At 35.8% G+C, this 11,631-nt stretch overlaps 1 protein-coding gene and 1 long non-coding RNA gene across 2 annotated transcripts in view; one reads left to right on the top strand and one right to left on the bottom strand.

The window, feature by feature from the left end:
* The first annotated feature begins 1,120 nt into the window (after positions 1-1,120).
* LOC118498863 lies at positions 1,121-4,132 on the top strand. The gene is made up of 2 exons (XR_004901351.1): positions 1,121-1,605; positions 1,654-4,132. It is a non-coding gene; the product is annotated as an uncharacterized LOC118498863 (long non-coding RNA).
* Positions 3,283-11,631, bottom strand: part of NRIP1 (nuclear receptor interacting protein 1) — a 38,100-nt gene continuing 29,751 nt past the window's right edge. Inside the window, 7 exon segments of the mRNA XM_028504689.2 lie at positions 3,283-4,821; positions 4,824-5,162; positions 5,165-5,932; positions 5,935-6,800; positions 6,802-6,928; positions 6,931-7,161; positions 7,164-8,309. Coding sequence (XP_028360490.1) covers positions 4,469-4,821; positions 4,824-5,162; positions 5,165-5,932; positions 5,935-6,800; positions 6,802-6,928; positions 6,931-7,161; positions 7,164-7,965 — 3,486 coding nt within the window. The 5' untranslated portion in view covers positions 7,966-8,309 and the 3' untranslated portion in view covers positions 3,283-4,468.

Raw genomic sequence — 11,631 nt, 5'->3', positions numbered from 1 at the left:
CATGGCTAATAACATTTAAAACCTATTTTCTGTAACCAAACAGGCCACAGCTTAGTGGTATCAGTGGTAAAACAAAACTCAAAATTATTTCTTTGTTGGGATTTCCACATTAGTAAGCCTATATTGACTTTGCACATCATGGGTGATCACACTCTCATTTGATTACTAAAGACCCCCATATTAAAGCCATTGCCACGACCTTAGAGTCAAGAATCACTCATTGGTGGTTCTCTTAAAAATCCCTCTTGGACAATGTATTACTTGATGTATTTGTCATGCTTTTTTACCAAGTCAACAAAAAGCATGGCTGCAGAACTCTGATTCTGATAAGTGTGTACACATACAGCAAGGCATAACATTTCAACATTTTAATAATGTAGAAAAGTTGGACTTACTTCTATTACTGGGTATTTTTTAGACAGTATTTATAAACCTGTTAGGAGAGACTGCAAAATTTTCACTGTTAGATAACAATGGGCCCATTTTTGTTCCAGAAAATAGAAACTCATCTTTGGGAAGATACCTTTCTCCTACACTAAGTTACCATTAATAATATAACAATAAAATCCCCAGGCCATCAGTTCGCAAAATTTCTTTTTAAAAATAAATTGTTCTCAATTACTTATTTTTGTATTATTGCTCATCATTTCAAGTACTCATTCTTGATACACAGTATTTTTACATGTGTATACATTCTTTAATGAAAAATGACTGAAAACTTTTATTTAAAATAAATTTAACACCCACTGAAATTTGGATTAAAACATTCTAGTAAGGTCTTAAAATAAGTATATATCAAATTAAATTTACCTTGGACAGTGTACAAACTCCCATATTAAAACTCTGCAGTGGTCATTCTGGTTACCTAATGAGTAACAGAATTAAGGCTAGGTAGGACAGGCTGGCTGTCTTTTTGGCTATGAGCTTCAACTGCCCTATCTTTAGATACACTAACTCACTGGCCACCTTCCTCTTTTATTCCTTTATTTTTCTGGGAAGGGCAAAGAATCCTGGAAGGCTTACTGCTATTTGCATGACCACAGGCTTGTATGTTTATGAAAAATCCAAATTCAGAGAAAACCCACAAAATAAGTCATTTCAAACCAAAAGTAATGCATTTTTCTCATTTATTCAAATTCACTGCAGGAGGTAAACACTAAAAGATTAAAAAACAAAACAAAAAATTCACACTGCAGTATGTACATTTTCATGACATCACATGAAGAAATTAAGTTTCTAATAAAAATGACAAATTATATACTGAGAGCGCATCAAAATTGGTTGTGTAAACCCCAGAATTCATACCATGAATGGTAATGTGCCTGCATTCCAGCGTACTGGAACACTCCTGGTATAATGTTCCAATGGGATTAAAAAACTCATGAAAGTAGTTGTGTGAACTCTTTATGTTGAAAAGTGGTTGACTTGATTTTAAAAAGTTTTAAGACCCTTGGATTCAAAGCACATTCTTTCACAAATTTAAACCACAGAAGTCATGTCCAGAAATGGAATACTGTCATGTTGGGATGAACATCTGATTTGACTGAAGACATTTTGCCAAATGCAGAGATGCACAGGGTCCCCCATGCACTTTTCATGCAGCAGGTAATCACAACTGCACAGGGTCCCCCCCATGCACTTTTCATGCAGCAGGTAATCACAACTTAAATAAAAGGTTTATTCTATACATTTGTCCAGACTTGCAACTGTATACATACATGCACGATTTTAAACCTGTCTGATTATATTTACACTTATACATGGAAATATACAGAAAGCAAAGAGATTAAAAGGCTTTTCAGTTGCATTAGAACAATACAAAATACGTATTTCTCATTAAGGAAATCACTATTTACATCACCTTTAAAAACCGATTTTAACATCTTCATGTAACAAGTCAATATATTATATATATATATATATATATATAAAATATATACTCTCACCAGTTTACTCTTCTGTAGGATGCAGCAGAGAATAAACTGGTAATGCTACCTTACTGATGTCAATGAGAGCTGTAGTACCTTTCACAAATGACTTCATCAGGAAATTGTCTAGATATCTAAAATAGTCCTTGAAAATGTGCGTATGTGTACCCCTGTACCTACATAGGCATAAACAAAGTGAATTTATGGGTATATGCCTTTCTCACTGCTTTTCTTTAAAATTACCTTAAACTCAAATTGGGGACCTTCAGTAAATTAGAACAGCATTCTGTGTGGTCATGTTCATGTATTACATATCCTCATTCCTTTAACTGTTAGTAACAACAGAAACAACTAACCAACCAAAGAAACACACACACAAAATAACAGCAATGCTGGCCCTTGATGTTCTTTTCCCTGACCTAGATTTCATGCTTTTTTAAAAGCTCATTTTTTCCTAGCGTACCTCCAAGGCTCCAGATTATTTCACAATGGCAGAAAAAAATGACTTGTTTAAAAGCTTACTGAAATAGTGTAGACAACATGATTGCCACAGCATCAGTATGGGATGGAGCGGAACAGGCGCACTGGCCAGTGGGATTTTCATTTCAGAATAAGCATGACTTCATTTCCCCATGATGTAGCATAATATTCCCTCCTATTATTTCATAATATATTCAGTAACTATTTACAAATCACTCTGAGAAAAAAAATAAATTTAGGGTTTTAGATCATATTAGGAAATAACGCCCATTTTTAATATAAAAATCTTAGAAACAACTTCAAGTAGAACAACTTCAAAGAGAATTCCTTCTAATAGTTGATTATATAACAAAATTTTTGATAGGTCAGTTGTTAACCTGTTCGCAATTAAAAACAAAAGTATCTGGTGAAAGAATTGTGAATTGTGGAAACTGAACTTAAAAACACGGACTTGTTTCAAGATCGAAACCCCAGGTGGCTCAATAATGTATACATTCTTCCAAGACAACATCGATGCTTACTTTTAACCACTACTGTAAAGCACATCAGTGCAGTGACTGTGTGGAATTCTATTCTGTCATGTATATGTGCCCTTTGCACTTTTCTTTTTAGTTGAGCTGAGTTTAGTGCCTTTCTTGGGTTTGAAATAAATGTTCCATGTTTGTCAACATTGTTCTTAGAATAATGATTTTAATAGAAGTTAAGGATGTATTCAGGAGAAGTTTCTAAACCATCCTAAAATCACCTGAGTTTGGTAAGTGGCCCTGTTATTCCATTCCCTAAGGCTAATTAAGTAGATGTTACTCATTAGAACACATAAATCACAGATTTTCCTGAGTTGTTGAGCCAGATATGAAAGTTTCCCCTCCACCCATTTTTTTTGTCATAAAAAGTGCTCTGAACCCGATTTCCAAAGATATAACGATAATATAAACTACAATATTGCAAATATTTAGTTAGTATGTGACTGTACTGGGGAAAATATAGGCATCAAATGGTTTTTTTTGTTTTTTTTTTATAGTCCTGTGTTCTGTGAAGTTATAAGCAATGGTTCTCAAACTTCAGTGTGTAGAAGAAACACCTAGGGGGCTTCTTAAATGTGTTCAGATGCAGATGGAAGACTCCCAGGTCCATTAGCAGAGATTCTTGTTCTGTAGCTCTGAGGCGCTGCCTAGGAATGCACATTTTAAAATAAATACTCCGGATGGTTCTAATGCAGGTGGCCTGAGTCTAGCTTTAAGAAACTTTGGCCATAAGACTCACAGGGACCAGAGATGGTGAAACTGCCCAAAGAAAAGCCATTTTGCTTCTGTTAAAAACAACTTCTTAAATTTTCAGCTATTCAGGAAACCACCTGAAGATAAATGTTAACTTTCTTAATTCTGTAAAAGGAGGAATATTAATTTAATAAAGTAGTTAAAATACAAAACTGAAAATCTGCCCCTTTTTTTTAAAGGATCTATCAAACTTCAATCAATTGGTATCAATTTTTACTAAGTAGTACAAGGTTTAAAGAAATAGATATTGCAAAGGACCAGGGTGGGGAAGACACAATGGGAACCACAAAATCCTTTCCAAGAGTTAAAAATAAATGTTTGTTTGTTTTTAGCAAAAGTGAAAAATGTAAGCACATTTTTTTCTAATTTACTTTTGAATTGATAATGAAAAGTGAATCAGCACTAAGTTTTTTATTCAATAATTATCCTTTAGAGAGTTATTTAACAGTTTGGGCTGAAAAAAATGTTATGTAGCCTGACTTCTGAAAAGCAAAATAAAGTACCCTCATAAAGTCAGCAAAATGCATTTATCCATTATGGATGGAAATTTACATTTTAATTTATGCCTACTGTGATTATAAAGAATTTCATTGATAGGCTACTCACAGTTGTCATCTGATGCATACAGAAGTGTTAAACAACCAATTGCTAATTCAGTTGTTTCCTTATGACATCTAACATAAAGCAAAAAGCAGAATGCAAATTTAAACATCACCAGTAACCAATACTTTTCAAAATGAAAAAAGTTTGTTATACCATGCTTTTCTCAAATCATGCTCTTATTTATACAGATCTCAAGTTCATACTAATTAGTTTTAAAAAATCCAAAGCTGATATCAGGTAAATTTTATTCTGATTCTTTTTTATTGTTAGCATATTTCCCAGAAGTCCATAAACTTCTCCATTTGTGCTGTGTGGGCAAGAGGCATTATTTCCCATATGGCTATTATAAGGGCTTCTTAAATTGAAGAAAGAAGCTTTAGTTTCTGCAGTAGGAAGTAACTCTTCTTTGATTGTAACCTGTGGGACACTTTCAACAGATGAAGGCTCCCTCCAAATGTCTCTGTCCTGTGTTTCTCGACTGGTAACAGAATTGCCTCCTTTTTGGAGCATGTAATACAGTATTGGGTTAGTTTGGTTAGTCTAGGAGAGTCTTTTTCATACTCACTCTTATCCACATCTGCAATAACCCACTTAATGGGTCCCTTGTCACTGGGCGTGGAACACCCATTCAAAAGCCCAGACTCCGGTCTAGACCCCGCACAGCCCAAGTGCTCAGGAAAAGGAGGACTCATGGGAGTTTTTACTACTCCTGGGTACGGAAATGTCCTGTTATCCATGCAACTGTTGGGCTGAGCAGAACTGTACATCAGTCCATTTACAGAAGAAACGCTCAAGTCAGGTTTGCTATTGGTCACATTATTTTTGTGTCCTTTCTTTTTATTCTCGACGACAGAGTTACTCCTGTGCTGGGACAGTCTCTAACACAATTTTCGGAGAGAAGCAGCTGTTTCAGAACATTGAAGCTTTTGCTCTCTCTGGTCCAACTCCTATGTTCACTTTCACTGGCTGAACCATGACTGGCAGGGTATTTAAATTCTAGATTATTTCTGGTAAATTTCAGCTCTTGTTGGTTAACCAAGGACCCATACAGTACCTCTGGGCCACTGTTATTTTTCATCTTTTTAAGTGAGTTTTCTAATGGCTCAGTGTAAAGCTTCCTTTTTTTAGGGACCATGCAAAGATTCTTAGATTCTAAAAGTGTCAGTTCACTGTTCCTGTGACTGCTGTCCAGATCATCCGCTGGGTAACTCTCTTGATTTTGTCTCAGCAATCGACTTAACAGACCATTCTTTGAGAAAGAAAAATCCTGAGGTGAAATGGGCTCCGATTTAAAGTCCTCGGAAGCTGGTAAGGCAGCTGTGCTTCTCTGCACAGGAGGAGCCACACCTAAGAATGGGGCACCCTTAGCATCATGGCTCAAGTGCACATTTGTATTATGAATATGTAAGTCATCGCAAGGCTCAGATTTTATTTTTACCATCAATATTTGTTCACTTAAAGCTCTATCTGTATGTTCCTGAGTACTTTCATCTCTTAAAGGAATTTTCTCTTTTTTTTCACTCTTCCCTTTGTTGGGGTTTCCCAGGAGCAACTGAAGAACAGTGCGCCTTTCAAGAAGATTTTCTATTTCAGAACCAGAAAGTCTTGGTTCAGAACCTGTTGCTTGACAACTGAAGGCTTTTTTTCTTCAACTGCATTTGTTTTATTTGAGAGCAGAGGGCTACCAAATCTATCGATCATACCAACAGGTTTATCCGTATTTATGCTGAGCTGTTTACTGGGTCTCTGCTCTTCCCCTGAAGTGGAAGGCTGCATTCCACACTGCGCTAAATTCTGTAACAGTTTACTTGCACTGAAAGTCGCAGAGTTCTGTGCACTTTCATTTTGCACTGGTTTCTCTTCTTGTGATTCTTTGCTTTTTGTGAGGTCCATCAAGTGGTTAGATGTGGTATTTGTTGGCTTTTCAGACTGAGTGCTGCAGGCATACGGTGAGGAATTCCATTTGATGACCAGAGAGTGCTGAGAAAGATTGATGGGAGACTCCGCTTTGGTGGATGCAAGTAATGGAGGAGTGCTCACTGGAGTAGTCCTATGTGTACTGGGGCTTTCTATTACAGACGTCCTGGCATAAGTCTGTTTACCGAACTTTGTCACATCACTCTGTACTTCCTGAGGGCTGTTGTTTCTTTCTACATTTTCTTCATTCTTATGGCCAAGTAGCAATTGAAGAAGTGTTACTTTCTGGTGTGAATTTAGCTTAGAATTCTTTGAGGTATCTTGATCTTCTTTGATATCTACATCAGGGACTTTTGGATCCCAAGTGTTCAGCAACGATTGAGTTAAGTTATCCAGAGAAACAGGCTGGTCAGGTTCTGGTTTTTCAATTCTGTGTTTGCAAGACAAGTCTATGGGAACACAGTTGGAATAAGAACTTTCATCACCACTGCTATCATCTGTGAAACTAGGGTTATTATCTGAATATTCATCAATAGTTGTAGGTGTACTACTATCCTCAAATATGCTTCCTCTCTCACTGTGATTGTGTCCATTCTGGCTTAGGTATGGTCTGGCTTTTAAGAAGATGTAAAAGCAAGCTATTGCTAGCAGCTTGTTTTATGTTGTTTCTTTCCTGTGAGTTCTTATAGCTTGCATTTTTGGGGGAAGAAGGAACAGTACCCATGGATTTTGAAATGTACTTTTGTTAGCCATTAGTTTGCTTGATGATGTTCTTGCTTGACCATTAAGATGGCCTGACATTCCTTTTGAGAGCTGGAAACTGCTGACATCCTTCTGGCCATTTTCTTGTAACCTGGCCATAGCAGCAAGTCTTTCACTTGCTGCTTGATTTGCATTTTGTGTTTTTAAAGCATGTTCTCGAGAATACTGCTGTAAATGGGCTTCACTTGAAAGAGTAATGCTAATTGACTACAAGCAACACTAGGTTTGGGTGAAGTGGCAGGACTAGCCCTTTTTTCCACCATGCTTGCAACGGCCTGTAGTCTTGCAGCACAGGATAAGGGTTCACTCATGACCTTTGCTCCACTTTGTCCAATATGATGAGGTGATTCCACAAACCTATCTCTGATGAGGCTTTTAGTTACGTCAGGAAGATTGGTATCAGGCTTTTGATCTTTAGCTTTACTTTTCTTCAACAAAGTTTTTAAGTGACTTGATGCAACACCATAGCACCTTAAATCTTTCTCTACTTTTAAAGAATCATGACTGAGGGCATATCCTTGCTCCTTGAGGCTCTGCCTAATTTGCTGTGACAGAGCAACAGTCTGCAGCCTAGAGCTGAATGACTGAAGCAAAGAGGCCAGTAATGTGCTATCCTGTTTGCCTTTAGGTACATTGTCAACCATGCCAGCTAGCAAAGCTTCCTTCTTTACGTTTAAATTTACGATGGAATCAGACAGCCTTTTCCGCTTTGCTGCATTCCAGTCCTCAGAAGACTGCAACAGTCGAGCTTTTTTGAGATGCAGCATGCCAGATCCCTGATATGTATGTGTATTGAGAACTGGACCATTACTGTGACAGGTAGGATATGCATTACCAGAAACGTTAAAGTTCTGATCTTCTTCATTGCGCTCAGCAGACTTTTTGTCAACGGCCGTACCTGACCCTTCTGCTGCCTGATGCATTAGTAATCCTTCTAGGTAAGTTAAAACAATAGAATCCTGGTGCACATCAGAGCCAAGCTCTTCTCCATGAGTCATGTTCAATAGAAGTGTTCACGAGGGCTAGGTTTCTATTCACTTTAAAGAATGTTTTCTGTGGGTGAGAGAGATATAACTTTAATAAACGAGTGTCAGTTTATCATCTTCCATAATAATTAAATAGTGATGTACTGTTCCATTCTGACCAGGATTTCTTCTGGCAATGACAAGATAAGAGGCAAACTCTAATGCAGTCTGACCACAGAGATGATCGACTTCTAAGCAAGAAGAAGCAGAAGTTCTTAACACATAGGTGTACAGCAGCAAGCAGATTTAATCCTTAGTGAATATCCTGATTCTCCTTTTTCATCTTCTGTTCTTCAGTAAATGGAAATATCAGTGTTCTAAAAAAAAAAAACAAAAAAGTAAAGGAGGTGAAAATTAGAATTGTGCTATGATAACTATAAGCAAAAAATAGTACTTGTATTTTTTATGTATACATATATGTAGAACATATATAAATGCATTTGTCACTTCTTTAGTAATTATTGCCACTCCTATTAACACATTGTTTGTGGGTAGTTTTTATCGCGCGCTCTACTACCAGTCAACGTAAAACATATAAATATGTTTCCTGCATACAATGTGTTAAATTAGAAATCTCTACTGGAAATGCTATGAATTAAATCATACTATAAAAAATGATCAAATCAATTAAATACTTTAATATTATATAACTGTCTTCAAAGGCCACCAAGTTTTTGAATTTTATAAGCACACTTCTGCAAAGTAATGTGAATACTAAGTTTACTTTATGGCAATACAGCTCTATAAGGGAGCTGGATTTAGCTTCCTTACCTCACCTGAGCTTAGGAAGGAACACAGGCAGAAGTGCAGACACAGGGAAAAGATGAACATGACACAGACCCATCTGATGAGTCTGATGTGGGGCTGAGGCCTTCAGAACCAACTAACTTCTAACATCATCCTCCAAACTTCAGATATTCCATTAAGTAATATTTAGAATTTCTGTTTACAAAGAAATAAAATCACTAATAACTATAAGATTATTTTGTAGGTCTTTGCAGTGTTTACAGTCTTAGTCATATTCATAAACATTTACATATAATCACAATTTTACCTTTTACCATGACATTAAAAACAGCAGAGAATGATTATTTATGTAATCATTCAGATCTATCAAATGTTTAATGTGTCAAATTTTAAATCTTTATGTGTTCTATGTAGAAATTTTAATGTGAGGTCCATTCCTACCAGATGGAAGGAGGCAGGTTACAGGTAAACCTGTAACCATAATTTTGTAAGATGTTTCTAATATAAAATGCTCTTCTCCCGACCCATGTCATTTCTTTTTTTGTGAGTCTGTATCAATAAGCATAATAAATCAAAATATTATCTGTGATTTAAAAAAATTTTAAATGAAAAACAATTAAAAAATGTTTTAGGGTGCTTGCACTAATTTTTAGTTTAGAGAATATGGTGACTGTAATGCATACACATGTAACTATGACTCTACACAAAGCTAGCATATTATCCTGTAGAAAAGTAGCAAGAAACAACTTAAAACAGAGTTGAAGGGAAGATGAATAATAGCTTCCAGAAAATTTTGTCTAAGTCATGATGGTTATTTTTCACTGATTTCTTTGAAAAGAAATTTTATAAACAGCACCAACACATGTAGCAGAGAAAAAGAGCTTCTCCTAGAAACCTTATTTATTTTTTTATTTTATTTTTTTAAAGATATTATTTGTTATTTTTAGAGGGGAAGGGAGGGAGATAGAGAGAGAGAGAAACATCAATGTGCGGTTGCTGGGGGTTATGGCCCGCAACCCAGGCATGTACCCTGGCTGGGAATTGAACCTGGGACACTTTGGTTCCCAGTCTACGCTCAATCCACTGAGCTACGCCAGCCAGGGCTGGAACCTGTTTTTTTTTTAACAGAAAAATCAGTAAACCAAACTTTCAGGAGGCTCTCTCCTAAGAGACTGCTTCAGGTGTTACTCAGCAGCAACACCTGCTGCCATTCCAGTAGAAAATGCAGTGCCTAAGAAAGCTGTAATTCTGAGACTAAGCTTAGGCCTAAATTTACTCAGACCCTTAGGAAAGATCCAAGCCTCAGCACAATTAAAAACTTCAGGAAACTGAGCCAAATTTCTTTAGGTAACTTCCTTTTCTTTCCTTTAAACAACAAAAGTGTGAAAAATCATTATCCTTACATATTTTCTAAGTGTTGCCTTTTCAGTTTGATAGCACAGACTTTAAGTGAGAAATTCAGGAAAAAAAAGGAGGTATAATACTTGGATACATACAGTGCATTGGGACCTACAAGGTATTAGGGTATCAAGAATGTAAAATATTACTACTGCCTATTAAATATACTTAATATTAAATAATTTACTTTTAAGTTAGGATTAGCCTGACTCATTTTCTTTTAGTAAAAAGACAACCACATTATCCTCAATCACCAACATACAGTTCGCTTGCTTGATTTTATACACATATTACTTCAGAATGTCACCTGATGTTTTTAACACTACTTGAGTATATTCAGTTAAAAATACCCAAACATTAACACATTTAAGGACTTGGCTTCTTCTATACCCAATCTAAATGCATGCCTGTATTAACTGTAGCGTTATTGACAGCAGTCAAGATACGAAAACAACCTGAATGCCCATCCGCGGGTAAGGGGATAAAAAAGATGTAATATGTAATGGATATTACTCAGCTATGGGAAACGGGGAAACACAGATAACCCCTGAGCATATGCTAAGTGAGGCAAGTGAGAGAAACGTAAGTACTATATAGCATGACTTGCAGAATCTAAAAAAGTCAACTTGTAAAAAAAACAACTGAGAATAAAATAGGGTTGCAAGAGGATAGGGGATGAGGAGATATGACTGACGGTGTTTAAGGGTACAAACATGTAACCAGCAGTAAAGAAGCCATAGAGATCTATTGCACTGTATAATGAATTCAGACACTATTGTACTACAATGATGTAATGATAAATATTGCTTCAATAGCAATCATATTACACAAAACAACATGTGAAAGTTAACATCAAATAAAAAAATAAAAGAATTAGCCAACTTTAAACTTGCAAGGAATATATTTATAACTAGAGTATTTATAAAATAATGTGATTCACTGGCCTGTCAGTGGACCCACTGGCTTGTCCCTAACTTCAACAGGAACTTTACTGGAGTTTGTGTACACGTCTATTTAAAGATTCTCAACATTCTTTTCATTTTCTTCATAGACTCTACTTGTATGGCATATACTTGTTAAATTACTTCTGTGTAAAGGGAATAGAATTATTCAAGAAATTTGGTTTATGGAGGGTAAGTGTGACTAAAGAGAGTAAAAGTAAGGATGGGGCAGGGAAAAAAGGGTAAAAAAATTCAAATGAACACCTTATCAATTTTGCAACTCATGGGATTTTAGAAGAAAAGATTTCATTTAGAAACTAAAAAAATTATATTAATCTTGTCTTCAAACATTAGGATGGTGGATATGACAGGCAAAGTAAAGGTAAATTTCTTCACTGAACATTAAAAATTCATTTCTTGAAAGATGATATAGTATTAATAGGCTACACAATAAGAAAACCAATAATAATAACTTATTTCACTACCACATCATCCTTCGAGGCACTTTCAAATTTTTCTGTTGACTTACTATTTTAGTCTTTATTTGACACAG

The sequence above is a fragment of the Phyllostomus discolor genome, chromosome 2, assembly GCF_004126475.2.
Source record: "Phyllostomus discolor isolate MPI-MPIP mPhyDis1 chromosome 2, mPhyDis1.pri.v3, whole genome shotgun sequence".
Taxonomy (NCBI): Eukaryota; Metazoa; Chordata; class Mammalia; order Chiroptera; family Phyllostomidae; genus Phyllostomus; species Phyllostomus discolor.
The sequence above is the reverse complement of the archived record's forward strand: the minus strand, read 5'-3'. Positions and strand labels throughout refer to the sequence as shown.